The 20140-nt window shown below is 41.3% G+C and overlaps 1 protein-coding gene across 5 annotated transcripts in view; it reads right to left on the reverse strand.

Moving 5' to 3' along the window:
- The window catches only part of cacna2d3a (calcium channel, voltage-dependent, alpha 2/delta subunit 3a), a 116427-nt gene that overhangs the window by 45980 nt on the left and 50307 nt on the right, over positions 1-20140 (reverse strand). For all 5 annotated transcript variants that reach the window (XR_003832509.1, XM_029435374.1, XM_029435372.1 and 2 more), the window contains 6 exons: positions 13158-13320; positions 9779-9910; positions 8511-8722; positions 7285-7359; positions 3880-3969; positions 2812-2925 (listed from right to left, as the gene is read on the reverse strand). Coding sequence is in view for 4 of the 5 variants with exons in the window: in XM_029435374.1 (XP_029291234.1) it covers positions 2812-2925; positions 3880-3969; positions 7285-7359; positions 8511-8722; positions 9779-9910; positions 13158-13320 (786 nt within the window). In the remaining variant the exon portion in view is untranslated. The remainder of the gene's footprint in view (positions 1-2811; positions 2926-3879; positions 3970-7284; positions 7360-8510; positions 8723-9778; positions 9911-13157; positions 13321-20140) is intronic.

The following is a 20140-nucleotide window of genomic DNA, read 5'->3' on the forward strand; positions in this document are numbered from 1 at the left end:
CGTGCGTAAGAGATATACAGTACGTTTGCCTGAGAGGACAGACTTTGCTTCTCTCCAAGTCTAAGAGAGTGTTTGAGTTGCCTTGTTCTTGGAGCAAGGCTGGAGCCTAACGGTGGATTTCAATGTTGCACTTGTGACTCTCACAAGGAAGAGTCAGACTCTTCTCTACTTTCTCTCGCAATTCGGGTTGGTTAGACAAGACCACATGGAGACTGTCTCCATGTTTCCTAGGGCTCATAGTATCACCAGTCTAGGCCATTCTGCTGGCCCTACCACACACGCACCCGGTGCAACTGTGTCTCTCTTTTGTGGGCCTAAGCCCAAGGAGTCTCCCTTACTGCCCGGCCTGCAGAGTAGACTCCAGGCAGTATGGTTAGCCCTTTGCTATTGGGACAAAAGAAACAATGTTGGCAAAGGACGGGTACTGGGGCCTCATGATGCACTGCCAAATGGTGGCGACAGATAAAGAATGGGCAGTGAACAAAGAAAAGGGCACAAGCAGGAATGAGCAAGGTTGTTTTTCTAACCCAGCATATCAATCTCTGAAGGCTGAAGTAAGTACATGTATGCCTCAAGGTCAGCTCACGCTGGCAAAGACAGACAGCATGCAGCATCTGTTATCAGTTGGCAGGGTTGTGGAGCTTCCCCTTACGTCTGCAAGATGGCCCCCAGTTGTGGCTTTGGGCACACCACAAGTCCCCACAATCAGTGCTGACCTGTGCAGGGATTTTGGTGCAATGGCCACCTAGCTAATTGAAAATCATGTGACTCACTCTGACCCAACAATCGTTGCTGTATTTCAAAGAAAATTGCTACAAGAAAAATTTGGCCTTGAGCCATATTAACAAATTAATTACATTTGTGTGGCAGACTTAGCTAGAGAAAGACACTAATGTGCTATGGGGTCAAAAATGGCTAAAGAAAACGTTTTCGGTGTATGTGCCCAGTGATTAACTTCAATTGATATCAATCTGTGCTATCTTGGAACGCCATATTAAGTTTTCATAATACATTGAGGGCACAACCCAGACTTTTGTCCTCGAGGGGGTTTATTGTGCCAAACACGGACCATCTGTCAGATGATCAGGTGTCTTGGGACGTCACAGCCCATGAGCTGGCGCCACTACAGACAGGAAATGGTCAACCTTTTTGAATCAAGGGAGACCACCACCATCCATCCATCGTCTACCGCTTATCCGGAGTTGGGTCGCGGGGGCAGCAGCTCCAGTAAGGAACCCCAATCTTCCCTTCTCCGGGCCACATCCTCCAGCTCCGACTGGGGGATCCCGAGGTGACCACCACTGCTGTTCTAATCCATGCTGTCCATGTTTTCCTGTTGTATTATTAGGCAATTTACCACCATCGGTTATTGCCCCTTTTTGAGGGCGTGGCACCACATGAGGGTGCTGCTCTGTCAAAAGCTTTATTTGAATTTTCATGTGTTCCTGATCTCCCCCAGCCCCACACACTCAAGGAGACCTTCAGTATTGTTTTAAATGAACCACCACCATGGTCTTTTGGAGTACAAAACGAATATAATGTCTCTAAAACATTATTTATCTACAAAAGGCAGTTATCTGAAAACTGTGACAGTATCTCTCTGAAAATAATCACTGGTGTACAGGAAAGAAAAACTCATTATGGAGTGTATTTCAATTTGTTCGGTGTTTTGTTTTTTTCAGTAGATATTGTTTTTCACTGCAATGCTTTCCTTATGATCTTATCTCTCTAGCTTTTTTGGAATAAATGCCATATGCATGCACATATTCAATCACAGTTTTTCCCAAACATGCCTATATTCTCAGTGTGATGCTATATAAGGCTGGTTGGAAGGAAGCCATTAAAAACCAGCAGCGGGGAGAGAGACAGACTGGAGAGAGTGACAGAGACCGAATACTTCTATTATCAGCGGGGCTTCTTCTAAATGGAACTATCTACCAGCCTTGTCCCCTCTCTGCTCACTGCTGTTTAGCCTTGAGGCAGGAGTGAGGGTGGAGAGGGGGTTGCGAACATTTTCAACCAGCCGACATACACAAACGCACGACAATACAAGTGTAGCCTTTATGGTAACATATAGACATCCATAGAAACGCATAGAAACTCAAACAGATTGAATATTGAAATGGGCTAATAATGTGTGTTAAAGGACTTACCTGAGACAATGGAAGTTTGAACTCTGTGTGTACCCTTTCACATTCATATGCAATATATATATATATAATGTGTTTCGAGTGGTGGTATCCACCATTGCCTTTAGTACGGTACTTCAATCCTCAACCTTTAAAGTGTGAAGACCCGTGGGCTTTCTTTTACAAAAGAAATGACCTAAGAATAACCCTTTTTATTCCCTCCATCTCTTTCTCTCTCTCTGTCTCCTCCCATTTCATTTCATGGCCTGTCAGTAGAGCACCACAAATACCTTGCAGGACAGCAGAGAGACAGCTCAGTCCTCCGAGACACGGCCATATTTAACTCTGTTTTAAAGGCCTCTGAAAGGACCCCATACTGGGTCAGCTCAATACCTTCTGCTTTTAAAACCTTTTTCGAACAACTCAGACAAATAGTAATACTTGGCAAAAACATGCTCTGAAATGTGACAAAAAAACAACAAGAAAACTGTGTGTCCATATGGGAAATAGTCATTCATAGCAGCAGGAGGGCATCAGTCCGCTGCTCTCCATTGGAACACCAGGTTACAGATTCATGTAGTTGTGAACAAGGCGTAATGGGAAATTGTGCTCAGCTGACCTCACTTCGCAAGTGTTGTGGAACAATAATGTGATGTGTGTGTTTGTGTGTTTAATACACTACCTTCCTCTCTGGCCAGTTGTACTTGGCAAAGATGGCATCATATGTGTCCACTGCTCCATCTGTCACCAACATAATGGCCTGGCTACACTCACTACCCCTCCCAGTCTCGTTGAACTGGAGAGAGAGGGAGAGAGGAAAGAGAGAGACAGAGACAGAGAGAGAGAGAGAGAGAGAGAGAGAGAGAGAGAGAGAGAGAGAGAGACAGAGATAGAGAGACAGAGACGAGAGAGATGAGAGATGACGAGATAGAGAGAGAGAGAGAGAGAGAGAGAGAGAGAGAGAGAGAGAAGAAGAGGGAGAGCAGATCCTTTCTCTCTCTCGCTGCCATCGCCTCTCTCCTCTCTCTATCTCTCTCTCTCTCTCTCTCTTTTTCTCCTTTCCTCTTCCTCTCCCCTCTCCTCTCTCTCTCTCATCTCTCTCTCCCTCGCTCCCTCTCTCTTCCGCTTCCCCTCTCTGCTCTGCATCTCTCGCTCCTCTCATGGTCTCGAGATAATAGACTCCGGCATTCTAGAGCTCTACTCATCTCGATGAAGTGGCATCTGCAGAGACAGAAGGCTCTCTCTTCTTGAGAGAGGGAGAAAGAGAGAGAGACGTTAACATAGGTAAACAAAAACAAAATAAACTCCCCTCCAATCTGTCTAAAACTAGGTTACAAGCTACATTTTTAAAGCTCTTAACCAAACATTTCCTCTAGTTCTCTTTAGAGTGCATTACTTCGTATGATTACAGAAAGAACAGAGACATTTGGATAATGGCAAAGTGTACAGTTAGATAGATACATGTTTTTAGGTAGATGTGTGTGTGTGTGTGTGTTTGATTAATTGCTTGTTCATAATGAGATGTCAAACCAGTAACCTGACTCATCAAGTGCCTTGTTTACTTGGTTTTTGCATGATTCTGAGAATTAGCTATTAATTACAGTGCGCTAATTAATTTTGTGCGTGACACTGTTTCTTTTCTATGTGTGTGTGTGTGTGTGTGTGTGTGTGTGCATGTGAGTGTGTCTAAGTGTGTGTGTGGGGGGAGGGGGGGGGGGAGGGGGTGATCATGCATGAGTGTATTACTTACGTCACCGAGAACATTGAAGGCCTCAGTCAGGGCTATGTCTAACATACCAATGCCTTTAGCAAACAGCTTGTAGAGGTGCTCCCGGAAATGCTGGGAAATAAAGTTTGGAAACATTACAATCATGGCGACAAGAAGACAAAACAAGAGTGAAAAGACTCAGAAAGAGACAGAATTAGAGGTAATTATTGATTGTGGGAGAAAAAAAGATTAGGGATTTTGACAATAAAAAGATAAAAATGTAAGGAAATTGATTTGTACTGGCTCATAACACAGAGAAAACATAATATTTCACTGAGCATGATTTGTGTGCGATTAAAGATTGCACCAATGGTTCTAATGGGCTCGTCAACTGAGCCCTGAGCAGCTTTACCAATAGCAACCGAGGCATTACAAACAAGATAAGATCATTTTAGGGCCTGGGAACACCCAAGACCTACACACCACCGACATCATCATCATCATCTTCCCAGCGTTTTATTTTTCTACCCCTTTGCTTTCACTCACTCTACATTCATGTCCTCCAGTCTTCTGCTCCTTACTCCCTCAACACACAGTAGGGGGCCCAAGCAGCATAAACCCATATTAGAGCTTGCTTGCAAACGTACACACACGCAAACACACACACACACACACACACACACACACACACACACACAAAAAGGTTAATCGGTTCCAAAAAAAGGCTGTACCCTGGAGCATGGCAAACTTTACCTACTGCATGTGACTATGTGTGTGTGTGTGTGTGTGTGTGTGTGTGTGTGTGTGTGTGTGTGTGTGTGTGTGTGTGTGTGTGAGAGAGTTAAGATCGAAGTGATTTGTCTCAGCACAGTGGGCTGTGTTCAATCCCTGGCGCAGCAGTGTACTAAAGTGGCCGCTTCAGAAAGTGTGTGTGGTTTTGTGTGTGTCCAGTGAGTGTGTTTGTGTGTGTGTGTATGTGTGCTGCTGAAATGGCCCAACCTCTTGTGCTGCACCACAAGGCTCTGAAATGTACATTGGACATCAAACCCTTCAGTGCTTCAGACACCTTTTATGCTCAAAAATGATCACAGCAGTCAGCTTAATGAAACCTTGGCTACAGGGACAAAATAATGAAAGAACAAAAAGGTATCTTAAATTGCAGCTTGTTGAAGCCTAAGGTTTGGATTTGTATGGCAACTTATTTATCTCAGCATGGGGGCAGGTGAAATAATGAGAAATACATGGAAAAACATATAAGCGTTTTGGTTTTGCTGAGCAGAAATATTGAGTACTGTGAGGTGATGTCGGTAGGACACATTAAAAAACATTAGCAAGCATTAAATCAACAGGTACTAAGAAAGATTTAAGCCCCGTTGTTGCATCCAATCAAAAAGTCCAGCCCATTAAAAGTGTCTTGGTTAAGACTGAGCTGATTTGGTTGAAAAGTAAGAGAAGTTTGTACCCGTCAGCGTGAAATATCATCATTGAAATGCTGTAAAAACAATAGTTACACCTATGTCAATGTCTAAAATATGTTTTAACCAGATTCAGCCTGTTCTAACCTAAACATTGTTGATGCTTTTATAGCTGCACATTAATCCTTTGTTCTCTCTGGGTGTATGTTCTACTTTCTTTAGTTAGTTGTTGCGTCTGTCATCTGTTAGATGTCTGTCTATTTGTGACACAACTGGAGCAAACTGTTCAGCTGCATTTCAGAGGACTGCCCTGAGTCTAAAACTGTTCAACATCTCGAGTGTTTACCTCTTAGGCTTTAAACATTAGCCAGGAGCTACATGTGCGTACTAAATCAGACAGGATGGATTACCTTCAGATGCTTGTTAACAAGTTAGGTAATTATGACCCAGTTAAAGTTTGGGTATGAAATAACAGATATTGGAAAGTCAGATCAGTAAGTTTAAGTCTCCAGTGTGACAGTCACTTCCCTGCCCCCAGCTGAAGTAAACGACATCAGCGTTATCTACTAGTGCAGCCTGCCTTCCCCTCTTAGCTGGCTGACTTCCTCTACATTCAACTACCATCTGGAATTAAGCACATAATGCTAATCCATATGCAAGTGTACACTTACTAAGAAATAAACAGAAACCAACTTAAACACCAACAGGCACACGGATGAAAACACACACATAAGTACTACATTATTTGGCATGCGGTGTATGAAAAGTAGTCCATGCGCAAACAGCCTCACCACAAAAAGGTTAGGCCTGGGCTGGAGGTAATAGAGGTCATTGCATTTATTTCCATTTAGAAATTGTACTTTTAAATGGAATTTTTAAAGAATTTGGAAGAGATGGAATTGTGCCATCTTAATAAAACAGCCCGGTCAGTGTACACACACATAAACACAGTTAGATATAAATAAAAAAAACATTCCCCAAACCACATTACATGCTAATATTTATGCCACTTGCCTCCTCAGGAAAAGTCAAACCATAATTAAAAGAGTACTCCACCGACTTTGCATTGCACTTCTATAACACTGTCGGGGAAAAGTATTAACTTGAACGCAGCAGAACTAGAAATATCTTATTTTCTCTTCCACGGTTCTTCTTGTCAGAACCTGGCGCCTACATTACCCAGCCTCAAGAGATGAGGAGTGAGCTGCAGAGATCTTTCTAACTCACCACTCGCAGATTTCTTTTGACTGAACAAGCGTTACCTCAAGTGTTCACTTAAGGCAATTTATCAGATTTTGCAGAGCTTTATAAAGCTTTTCTTCACCTGTAAACTCATAAACAGACTTTAATGTGTAACGTCAGTGGAGTTCCCCTTTAAGGACACGAGTCAACCCAGCTAAGCTCTCTCTGAGAGAGAGCAAGAGAAGAGAGAGGAAAGAAAGAGAAAGAGAAGGAGAAAGAAGAGAGGAGAAGCAGAGAGAGGAGAGAAAAAGAGAAAGAAAGAGAGAGAAAAGAAGAAGAAAGAGAGGAGAGAGAGCGAAAGAAGAAAGAAAGACAGAAAGAGAGAAAAAAGAGAGAAGGAAAAGACAAGAGAGAGCAAGAAAGATGAGAGGAAAGAAAGCCATCTCAGCAATCAAGCTCGACGTGCCATATCTACCTCTCTCTCCATCCCTCTCTCTCTCCCTACCTCTCTCTCTCCCCCTCTCTCTCTCTCTCTCTCTCTCCCTCTCTCTCCCCTGCCATCTGGAAATCACTATCGGAGCATCACCACCCGGTTCAGAGACAGGCTGATTAACAGGTCACACACTCTCCCTCACTCATTCACACACACGCATGCTCAATGTAGATTCATATAACACTGGGATTACATATTATACACAAGATGCAACACTGTATACTGTTCAGATTGCACCAATTTATCACTGGCATATTTTCATATAAATGTGCGCTGTGTGTAATACACAAGAAACCATCAATGTTTTCTAATGGACTGCAACAGGAGAAAACAATGGGAGACAAGAAAGAAACTTACATCTTTGTTGGGGACATCTGCTTGGACCAGAGTTCCATTTAGACACGGCTCCACATAATGCAATTCCTCATTGTACTAAATGCAGATACAAAAGGGGGAGAAAAATTAAAGTTGTACTTCTTTTGTCACTTTAAATGTGCGTACTTACAGAAATGTTTGATCTAATGTTTAAAAATGCAAAATGTGAAGATGATAGAAACTTCACTCATCTTGATGAAAAAGCACACACACACACACACATGCACGCACTGTAGAGTACACAATGTACCCAGTGCCTGCAATTCTGTGATAATACTCATCATTTAATGCATGAGTATGAATTAGACTTCAAAGACCAAGAAAGAGAATAGAAGTGTGTTCCTCCACAGCCAGCAATATTACCCTCGTGTGTGTGTGTGTGTGTGTGTGTGTGTGTGTGTGTGTGTGTGTGTGTGTGTGTGTGCATATTCATCTGTGAATGTATGTCTTTTTTGTGTATGTATACAGTGCAGTATGAAACACTGCACAAGATAGACTTTTGTCTCGCAGCAGATACATTAGACAAAACCCATAACAGTTTTTGCACAACCGTGTGTCTTCCATGGGAGAAATTCCTTCATGTATATAGAAAGTAACGCAGGAAAAGTAGCACAAATAAAAAGAAGAAGAAAACAGATGAGTCAAAATGACACATCCTTTTTAAGAGGGAAAGGAGAAAACAATATGTTTCTGCCTGATTGTCTAAATCCTCCTTTCCTTTATTTTTCAAAAGAATAATTTTCTAAATAACGTGATTAGGATAACAAATGATTATGAAGACTTTGTTGTGTGGAGAAAGAGAACGGAGGCTGGCAAAGTGACTAGCAACGTTTTGATGTGAAATATCATCAGACACACACATGTACATGCTCACGTACGCACGCTCATGCTCACGCGCACAACACACACACTCATGGAGTATCATCAGACTGAGATGCGATAACAATGGTTTGGGTGCCTGAGGCGAGATCCAATCACAACTGTCTCTTTTGCAATTCAAATCTTCATTCAGCTGACTGCTAATTGGTTGTGAGCGTGACAGGAGAGAAAGCTGATTCGTTCCAGCATTTCCTCTGATCTGAGGAGAAGAGGATGTGGGCCTGTGCGTTTGTGTATGTGTGTGTGTGTATATATACAAAAACAAAGAGGATAAGTAGTTTATGTACCCCCCTCCCCTTACAGCTGGTTGCACATCTGCGTGGACTTACGGCGATGACGTTAAAAAAGTCGTCGTCTCCAAGAGTGTCCAGTATGGAGGAGACAGTCTTCCTGGCAATGGTCAGCCTGAGGCCTTTCATGCTTCCACTGACATCCACCAGGATGACCACATTCTTTGGAGAGGTGGCAGCCTGGATGTACCACTTCCGGTTACGGCAGTCAAAAGCTATGACCCCGTGTGCATCCGGCTTCCACTTGATCCCTTAAAGAGACAAAGTCAGCGCCATAAGTCGAAAGATAAACAATGAACTTCAATAATGTTAGAGTTGCATAATTTGTACCAAAGGAAAACAAACTGCTTCCTTGTGCTGAAAGAGAAACTGTTATCTGTGCTATAAAGGCTTTCTGCCAAAGCACACTGCTTTTTCATCTGTTTTTTAAAACTACCTCTGCCTCTACAGAATGTCATTTTTAGAGTCAGCTCACCCGGATTACAAAAAAATACATATTTTCTCACTTACTTTTTGTGGTATATGGCCAAGCAGATAGAGACTTTAAATGTATGCTGCCATCCCAGTACAGTGGAGGTGAATGTAGTGTTGTGAGAGCATCAGAAATAACACTGAGAACTCGTCCAAATTACACTAAATAACCCATTGAAGCTTTTACAGGGGTAATTTCTTTCTAATTATGGTGAACTTTAAGGAATAGAATAGAATGAAGTTAAAGTCTTTATGCAGCAGTGACTTTGGAGACCTCGAGGTCAGGAACCTAACAATGGACCGTAGAGAAAGCTTTTTGACAGCCAGAGCTGCACAGAATATATAATGTCAGATGTGAATGGGGCATGTGATATTAAAAAGCATAATTAAAGACACTTAAAAGCACTTTTAAGAGGTCAGAAGATAAAAAATAAGAAAGAGAAGAAGCCTTTCCATTTGTTTTCTCACATTATGAGCCACATAGAATATTATAATATGCACCAATTTCATTCAATAGGCTACTTTTCAATATTATGCCAGTCCTGTTCTTAATCATTCCACGTCACCTGAAAATGTTAAATTTATCCATCGTCTTCGCTCACCGTCTAATCTCTAAAAACTCTCTCACCTGACTCTCTTCATCCCCGCCCGTTCTCTTCTATCTACTCTACCCCCTCCTGCACTCTCTCATCCTGTTAGCCTCCAGTCTAGAGCTGTCGGTCACTGAAGATTCCCATACACCCGTCATTCTGCTTTAGGGAGACCGCAACTTAATTACAAACACACACACGCACACAACCTAACACTGCTCCACCCTCACAAACCAACACACTTACCTGGGTACTGCCTGAAGAAGCCTTTGGCACTGCCAAAGTACTGCCATATGAGTGATGGGTCTCTCTCAAAGTTATCAACAAACACTTTATTCAAGGCCTCAGACCAGTACACTCCGTTGACGATCGCAGAGTCTGAGGGATTAAAGGGAAAAAGAAGGAGAGATTAATAAAAAGGTTAACAATGTTTACAGTCCAGGAGGTTGGTACAGGTATTCTCTTATGCCCGCTCAACCACTCATAGTGTGTCATACACTGCACCTACAGATCACTATCAGGACCTATTCATTACACGGGGAAAGTGTTTGCAGTAAAACAGTGAAAAGATAAAAGAGAATAGGAAAAGGAGAGACAGTAGGAGGTTCTGCCCTACGAAGGCAACATGAAGTAATTACATATTTGAGTAATAATTGCGTTAAGACCTGAATCTGACATTGTGGCGTCTTTTTTACTATATAAAAGATATTATGCCATAGAAATGTGTGTTTTCTCTGACACTCTACTGCAGGCTGCACTCACTTCACTGAGGCTTTGTAATATCTCTTACACCCACCATTGCACTTAAAGAACTATCCTCCACAGACAGCTGGCCAACTAGACCTAACTTAAACCAATTCCCCTTATTGATTTTTCACTATCTGTTGTCTGCAAATGAAAAATATCAATTTTGATAAAACTATTATCTACTAACTGTTATCTTGGTAACTCAATTGTGTTATGCCACACAACTTGAAGCAGCTAAATCCAATCGTGATGAAAATAAAACAGACATCTCCTGCTAAAGCTAACTAGCTTAGCAGTTCTTACTAGCTGCCATCTCTGCTTTTGACTCCAGCGGCCCATGTGCATCCAAATGCTACAGCGTTTGCTTATGATCCTATCCAACCTTATGGTGATGTATGCTGGGGAATATTCAATCCTTGGAACTTCTCTTCAATTTACAGGCTGCAAGAGTCAAGCATGTAACTGGTTTGCAAGCTTAATACAGCCGCTTACTATCACACGTTTGCTTGGTTCAGAAGCGGGGCGGGAACGATTGGGAGGAGAAGAGGATGAGCAGACAGACAGACACAATCTTACAGTGAGGCACATACACAAAAGCCTTCAGAGAGACATAAAAAAGAAAGCCAGGAAGGCAGATGGAAAGGCAGGCAGAAAATTACTGCGAGACAGTCAGACAGACAAGTACCTAATGGACACAGATAGAGAAAAGCAGATAACAGATTTCCCATCATCTCCTATGCTGGCAACATTGTTCTGCTGTCAACAATCATGCCAATAAGCCATGATTGAATTAGTCCTCTGGAAGCTAGCACACTAAAGCCCTCTCTTGATAGTAAACACCCATCCACCTCTATGGAGTGGAGTGTAGAGGAGGCTGGATTTGATCCAGGCTCCATTTACACAACAATACAGTCACTTCTGGTGCAGTTTGAGTGTCTAGTACAATCTGAACTCGTCATGATGAGCGAGGGAGTATGGGCTCTACTTTCCTCCTAAGCTGTCGTTTAAATTCATCTCAACTAATGCACTCCTTAATTTAATCTGATCAAAGGAGCTCCCATGAGTTTATATAATCACACGTGCCATGTACTCGATATTGAAAAGTAGAACTGTGTAGGTTACCCAGTCAGAGCGATCTGAGCTCAAATCGTGCTTACTTATGGTGATTAGGGATGAAGGTATTAACAAAAGGAGCGAGGAAGCAGGAGTAGAAACAAGGGAGAAACGAGAAGCGATGGGTGCTCATGCTCACACTACTCCATCTCAGAGAGTGTAAAAGTGTAAGTGCATGGACATGAGGACATAAGAGTGTATCGACCTGCTGCAAATGTGTGCATTGCTTCACAGCGTACGTGGTACATGTTTCTGTCATGTAGCCTCATAAAGTATGATGGTGTAGGGTGTGTTTTGGTTGCGATGTGAGTTTGGAAGATGGATGCTTGATGTGGTGTGCTTCTCCTGCGATTAATCTCCGAGGGCATGCAGCTCTCCGCTATCATGGACTTAACCTCTAATTCATCACTGCTGCCACCGAATCATTTATGATGTGCAAAGGTAACAGCCAGCTCTTCAGCAGCATAAAAAACAGGTTCAGACGACAGTGACTTGCTACCATGAGGGTTTCAGAAGTACGGACGTAATCAGAAAAAAAAAAAAAGCAGCGCTGCGCAAAAGAACCTTTATTTCAATGAGATGCTCAAATCTTGTCTTATATTATTATAGGTCACTGTGCAGTGTTGTGGCATCTGTCAAGCCTTCAGACCCGTTGATGTATTGCTAAAACTTGGATCATACTTCTTCTCACTTCTCACCTGTCACAACACAGCAACACCAATGTCTTGTATTTTGTTTTACCATACGTGAAAATATTTGAAATATGTCAGCTTGAGAAAACAGTAAAGAAACATTAAGGTTCCTTGTTAACACTACTGTAACTGCTGCATGAATCGATTTTAAAACTTTAGCAAATTAAATCCAAAGGAGAACAATTTGAAAATGTTTTTTAAATAATTGAAAGAATCGTTGCAAACGGTTTCCTTCCCCCGAGCCTCTCGTGATGCTGCACCCACCAACGAGCTCGCTGCAGTCTCAGCCAACACATCCACGTTATCACTACCAGTGAACACAGCCGGCAGATCTTAAACTCTTAAAGCTCTCGCGGTGTGTGTGTGTGTGTGTGTGTGTGTGTGTGTGTGTGTGTGTGTGTGTGTGTGTGTGTGTGTGCATTTCGACTCATTTGCCTGTGAATCAAATCAAAATGACTCTTCCTCTCCTATATCGGCCTGCCAGCTTCACTCTCCTAGCCCTTTCATTCAATTCCTTTCCATTTCATTCACTCTCCTCCTGTCACTCTCACTTGCTTTTTCTCTTTTTTTCCACCTAGCTGTAATTAATCTGTTGCTCAGACCTTCCATCAGTCTGACTTAACCTACTTTCTATCTCATTTGCTTCATCCTTCTTTTCCTCTCTCTCTCTCTCCATATAATTTCTGTGCCTCTGGTAGCTTGGGTTAAGCCGACATGACATTCACTCTGTCCACTGAGCATTGTGCTAGGCCATGACTTCATGGGTTGGACTTGAGTGGATGGTAAATTAGCAAAATGTCTAATTATTTAACTGCTAATTAAGTCAGTGTGTGGTAGGGATGATCCAAAGAGTTACACTTAATGAACTCAAATCCTCTTCCGGACACAGGCGTACATCCACGTGCACCAGCACACATGCTGTTGTACTGATTCTTGGGGCTTCAATAACCCAAATTTGTGAACAATTCAGCAAAACAATGTGTTCCTGAGAGGCTAAAATGTACATGATATTTTATGGTGAAGTTAAATGTGTTTTGGACACCTTCATCATACATTGGAGGTAGTGAACATACCTTTGTTGTACATGTTGGTGGGCACCTGGACCACGCTGAGACTGAGGTTCACTGACAGGTTGTTAAAGTGGTCGTTGGGTTGCAGGATGAATTCTCCTCCCAGCTCAGCGCTGTTCCCCTCCTCGTCCACCTCATTGATCAACACCGCATTGAAGTATTCATACTGGAGATAAGAAGAAAAGAGAGACACAGTGGTGAGATTTCAAACACAATTATTACACTTAAATATGTATCATGTGTCTTAGCTTCAATCTGTACTTGCTGAATTGTGTTATCGCTGTACAGAATGTCTGGGTCACTCAAGTGCTGAGTCAGAGAGTAGTTTGCGTACAGAGGTAACCTGAAACCCTGGATCATCCCAGACGTGCATGATGTTACAGCGGAAAGCTGCTGAGTTGACAAATCTCTCCTCAGCTCGCACACTCCCTTTCTAGCCAGATGCATGTGGTGCTCTGCCTCCACTGTATTTTTAGTACTGCGCATACTGGGGAAACTATTAATAAATCATAAAGCAAGATAAATATAGAGCACATGGCTCCCTGCATCCCAAAGGCTCTGAAGTCTGAGGTACCACACAGGGGCAAAGCCTGCAAAGGCTATAGGCGATTCATGAAGAAGAAAAAAGACGAGAAAGAGATAAAGATACTCAGGTGATTTAAAACATTTGTGACATGTTATCAGAAATACCCGAAGGCATACATATGTTGGTATGTTTACATGTAAATGAACAAATTTTTGTTAAATTTTGTAAATTCGAGCTGAAACCAGCCGTCGGGACTTTTGAAGGTGTCGTCTATCTTTGTGTGTTCATCGTTTGCAATTTAGTGTTGAGAAGACAGGCTCAGAAGTCATCATAGTGGAATCACAGGTGCAGTGTAATCATTTTTACTAACCTGGCGTATAAAACTGTTTGAGCCCAAGTTCAACTTCTGTGAAAGTACTCTTTGCTCATTTCAAACTTATTTCACTTCGATGATATCTAAAATCTGAACCAGGTGTCAACTCACCACCCTGACATTTAAACTGATTAGAAATACATAATGTAATATTTTCAGTCATGTATGTGGTTAGGATAACAAGTGCCATCAAGACAACATCTTACTGATATAAAAATATATTTAGCAGCAGCAGCAGCAGCGATTCAATCCCTTGCACAGGTGAACGGTGGTGGTTATATGTCTTAAGGCCACATTGATTTCTCTTGTAATGACCCAAAAGAACAGGACTTGAAAAGGGCCTCTGAGGAGAATGATTGCCATCCAATACAAAGCCTCAGTACATGTGTTATCATTCAGAGGAATGATTGACTGGACTTGATTTTTCAGAGACTGACAAGACACAGAACCAAGTAACGGGTGATTCGATGCAGGGAAAACGACATAGAGCAGACGTTTAAAGGTCATCATACCTTATCTATTCCTCACCAACACAAGCCCTCAGACATATTGTATAACTCACTTTAGTGGACTGCCAGAGTAACAGTCCTCCCACCACCCTACCTTCTCTTTTCCAGCACCAGTAACCTTCACTTGGGCTAAATCTTTCCAGGTCCTCCTGAGAAACACCATCATCGCCTCAGCCCGGTGCAAAACACAGATAAAGCCATCAAATAAGCTGGCAGTGCCTATCGATGTAATTAATCAGTCCTGATTAGGCTTTATTAGCCTTTTATCAAGGGGAACACTGCCATTTCAAGGTGAGGGAGCACAGTGTTGCATACTTCTGCCTATAATAGTTTGCCTTCTTCTTTTTGTGTTTCTATTCCTGCGTGGACACACAACTTAAAATATGTTTTCAAAAGATGAATATTTGCTTTTGTGGGTGACAAAACAAAAATACACATTTTAGAGATGAGCAGGATGGGAAGGCGAAATGGTCCAGAGTCATAGTGAGAGTCAATAGACAAACACACAGCAACTTCCATGCAATGCTAGTCAGTGCTGGTCACGGTCTCTTCAGTCAGCATTCAGTACAATACATTAGTATGCAACTCACTTTTGGGTCTTGACCCACCAATTGTGAAAATCTGATGTACATTGACCTTTACAATGTTTGGGATACCAGCCATGTTCTACGACCAGTATGGTAGTTTTTTTTTTCAGTGCAAAGGGGTGAACAGAATATCAATTAGTTGACTTTGACAAGGACTTTTTAATTTGAGAAATGCTGTGTTGCTTTTGGGGAACAACTTCAGCCTTGTTTTCTTTTAAGGACGGAACAACTAACAACCAAGGCAGCGGGAGAGACTTCTCTAAATGTCTACTCCCCCCTTCTATTTTCTAAGTAAAAGTGTCTTCTTTAAACGTGTGGGTCAGCTCTGACAGTGGAACAGTCAGTTTAATAGTATGTAATATATCACACATAGGCAGGATAGTAGCAAACAAAAAAAGCCATAAAATAGAATTTATGATCAACATTAAAGCAAAACATTAGTTAAAAAAAGATTTTAATCTCGATAGTTTGATAACATCATATAAAAGTGAAGAAAAGGAAGGGACGTCATTGGAAGGGAAAATAGGCAAAGACATGAGAGCACGGGGAGAGATAATGGATAGAAGACTCGGACAGGAGACGACAGGACTATAAGATAAGACAGGACAGTATGGGAACTCATTGGCTCTCGGTCTGAAACGTTTAGCCTCTGGGGACGGTGAACAATATTTCTGGGGTTCAGGTGTAGGCAAGGCTTTCTCTTCCATGCGCTATGATTTAGCTTTTTATTAGCCAAGCTATAGCTATTCAGACTATTTTGGGCAATGTATTCAGCCTCTTTCGCGTGATCGATCAATACTACTCGATACAAACGGACTACAAATGAAAACCAGAAGGCTTTCAATAACAAAATCTTGTCCTGTTGCCTACAGATTCTGCATTCATATCTGCATATGAATGCAGAATCTGTATCGGCTGAATGTGTAAATAGGAAACTGTTTGCTCACAGGTTTGCCAAATCTTAAGGGGGGATAATATGCCATTTCATTGGGCCTAAAATATTATGCAATTTTTGTAATGTTCTTGTTAGCTTAAACAAGCACCTTGAACTGTGATTAAAACACTGTCGCTCGCCACTGGCATGAGAGAGTGTCCCGTGATATAAAATGCGGTGAGGTTGCAGGAATGACGACCTTCGGGCGTGAGGAAACTCTGGCACAGTTTCTGAATCGAAAGAATTGCTTACGTGTCCTATTCACCCGTCTCTTGCGTCCTCTGCACCTGACCTCTTTACACCTGGCAACTGTATCTCTGTTGCCTGCCAAAGAGGACCATGGTGTCCAGAGCTAGCCTTCATTACAACCCATTATCACTTTCACAACCTCTCCAGGTCTCTCTCAGCACGTTGTTCTCCAGTCCAAAGAAATCCATACCAAGCACACATGAAAAAGAATACATGAACGTCAATCATGCCAATTCTGCAGAATCAGACATTTACTGAACCTTCATCTGAAAATGTGGTGGAATGTAACTAAACACAAGTACAATTTTGTGTTTCCATGTTATGCTACTTTCCATTTCATCTCCACTACATTTATTTGATAAAACGAGTCACTAGCTACTTTGCAGATTCAGTTTTATTAATACAAAATATGAATCAACAAATTACTTATGACGTATTATTAAAGATTAAGCTACTCAGCAGCTGAAGATAGCCCCACCTTTACCCGCTGCAATATTAATGATAATTATATATTAATGCATCAATATTTATAATCCGATAATATAATTATTCTGATATGGGTCATTCTGCATAATGAGTGCTTTTTGTACTTTAGGCATACTTTGGTGCTAATACTTGTATGCTTTTACTTAGTACTTTAGTAATATTTTTGAATGCAGATCATATTATATATACACTATACTGCGGTATTACTGCTTTTACTATCTGAGTACTTCTTCCACCACTGCCCTTTATTACTTCTTACCTGTGTGATTAACTTCTTTGGCTCATTTTGATCCAAAATAATTATTATTTTCAAATCATTCAACAGTTTTAACAAAGAACACATGACCTCCCTGTAACCTGTGTAATGAGCAAAATAAATGGAGCTACAGGGCGCTTTGGAAAGACTTAGTAATGAGTCAGACCTGCTTGTTGGCAAACAAAATAACTTCCAGTGCAGAGGGACAAACGACAAATACATGATTTGACCACAACCTCACATCGTGAGTGAAAATTAGGATACTTCAAAAATGGGGATCTTGGGTTACACAAAATGTACCCACACAGACAACGACACACACACACACACACTTGCATGTGGCACACAGAGACAACGGCACCTGCAGCAGACAAGGCCCCATTGCGTCTTCACTCTGTTCTCTTTCTGCCATTGTCTCCTTAGTACCTGTTCCATCGTTCCTCTCACTTCCTCTGTCTCTCTCTCCGAAACCTGATTTATCCCTTTCATTTTCTGGCTCGGCCCGTTTCCTTTTACCCATTGTTCACTGGCTCTATGCAATCCTCATCAAGCTCCTCACCACCCTCCGTCTCTTCCCGGTATTCAACTCGAATGTGCTCCATCATGCATGCAGTACAGCTGTCATTGGCAAGGTTTGGCTACAATCAGCTCTATCTGTGAGACCATTGTTGCAATTGCCAGGTTGTCTGTGTCTACTCAACCCTTTCTACCTGTCTCTTCCCTCTCACTGGCTGTGTTCCATCTTTCCTCTCGGTCTGTACGATAGATGGAATAGGAAAATGATGAATCTCATTCCCTAAATAAAAGCAGTATCAAAAAAAAAACGGTAGCTCTTTTTGTTCAAATGCAGACAGTAGAATAGCAAAGTAGATTTGTAAAGAACTAAGAACCAAGTTTTATAATGGCAGTGACAACAGTTAGGCCTACTAACTGGATTCAGAGGAAAGCATTTAAGATGTGCAGATGTTCTGGCTCTACACCCTAAGCAAGAGTCTTGAAAGACAGTGAGAGAACAATCAAAGAGAAGAGGAAACACCACAAGAGGCATACGATGTTAAAAGTATAAAGAATACAAAGTCAACAAACAAAAAGTCAAACAAACAACGGTTAATGAGTCTGCTAATCGACTTATCTAAATTCACAGCATGTGGGCTTTAATTTTGATTAAAATTGCATCAGCTTTTAAGTTTCAATAGTGTGGGAGTGAGTGTGGGTGTGTGAATGGAGGCAGGGGCAAACCATGGTGTGTATGTGTGTGTGCTCCCCAGCATCAATTGCGGCTGTGTGTGTGTGTGTGTGTCCAAGTGTGGGTGTATGTGTTGAGTAAGTCAATTATGCCATTCCAGCATTACAGTGAAGGAGTGCCCAGTGCCACTAATGCAGTCCCTGATCATGGTGTTAACAACCTGATCTTTAACGTTGCAGTGCATTACGCTGAGAGATCGCACATGTTCCATCAGCACCCACTCACTCAGTGCGCTACGGACAAAGAGGGAGAGGATGAGGACGGGTTACTGGAGGTAAACAGTGGAGCATATTTCAGTTTCCTGCTTTAAAATATAAGCCCAATGAAGGGATGGATTTAAAGAGTTGTATATGTGTATATGTCATTTTAACATCAAAATGTGAATTGCACATTGCTGCATTGATATGTTAACACCATGCACTAAAGGAGATACATTAATTATTTATTATAATATGTTATCATTACTATTATTTCTCCCTTGTCTTTGGTTTCTTGCATTCCTTTGGATCTAGAATTTTTAAATTAATAATTTTTTTGTAATTTTGACATCTAAACAAAGTACTCCCTGAGAGTAAAAAAAGGAAGGAATACATATTTACTTACACAGTAGTAAAGTATTAAAAAAGTTGAATTTGAAGTACTACTTTTTTTAGAGGGGAAACCGGAAAAGTAATCGATTAACTGTCATTTTTCATCCAAAAATGCCAAACATTGGCTATTTCCGGATCAAATTATGAAGGTTTGCTGCCTTTCTTTGCCATAAATAACAATAAACCAAATATATTTGGGTTTTGGAGATTTGGTCAGACTAAACAAGCTATGTAAAGAACTCTCTATTTTCTGACGTTTTTCAGAAACATAAAATATTTGATTAATCGAGAAATGAATCATTGGATGCACCCCCAACTATGTAACACTACCATACCCTGATCCCTCTCTGCTGTGATGATCCATGCATCTACTTGTCTTTGCTCAGTCACAGAAATAAAATGCACTTTTATTCTATATAAATAAATAAACCTGCTTCATGACATCTGTTTGTGATTGCTGAGTGAGGCTTGTGCAGGAAGGCACACACTTTATGTTGACTTTAAATACTGTTATTTCCCTGCAATCATTGAGTTGAATACCCATTTCAAGCTGGTGCAGAATGTCAAATTGTAATTATATTACTGTAAGCTGCTGGGGCCGTATTCATAAAGCTTCCTAGTAGAAATTATTTCTCCTAGTGACAAAATTATAAGAATTATTTTCTTCTTAAGAGCTTCCCCCTTACAGTCATGACTAGATCCTGGTGAAGATAAAAGCATCTTAGCCCGTAGGAGAGATCCAAAGGTGAAAAACTGCTAGGGGTAGGGAGGAGGACTTTAAAGAGGCTGAAGAGTTTCCGAAGCAGAGGAGGAAACGGCGTGTTAGGTGGTTTATGGCACATTTACAAACGGTGCAAATTATATAGATTGCCAGCAATCACCAAAATTGATAAAAAGCTACGCCCTTTTCACCCGTTAATATTAAATACATTAACTTCTAAAATTACCAGCATGGTAAATAAACTAAAGCGAGTAGATACTGCAACTACCAGCATATGAATAAGCTACTGCGCAAGTTTGTATGCAACGTTTAACGTATGGCTTACAATTTATTTATTTATGTTCATTACATAAAAAAGTGTACACGTACAAGTACACGTTTTAATAGAGGATACATTCATTGATTAGGCCTACTGATGACACCACCCATTAAAGCTCAGAGTGAATTCATTTATTTTATTTTTTAAACAACCAATCACAACAAAGTGTCTGTCTCGTCCTTGCTCTGAG

Source organism: Cottoperca gobio, chromosome 7 (genome assembly GCF_900634415.1).
Source record: "Cottoperca gobio chromosome 7, fCotGob3.1, whole genome shotgun sequence".
In the NCBI taxonomy this organism is placed as follows: domain Eukaryota; kingdom Metazoa; phylum Chordata; class Actinopteri; order Perciformes; family Bovichtidae; genus Cottoperca; species Cottoperca gobio.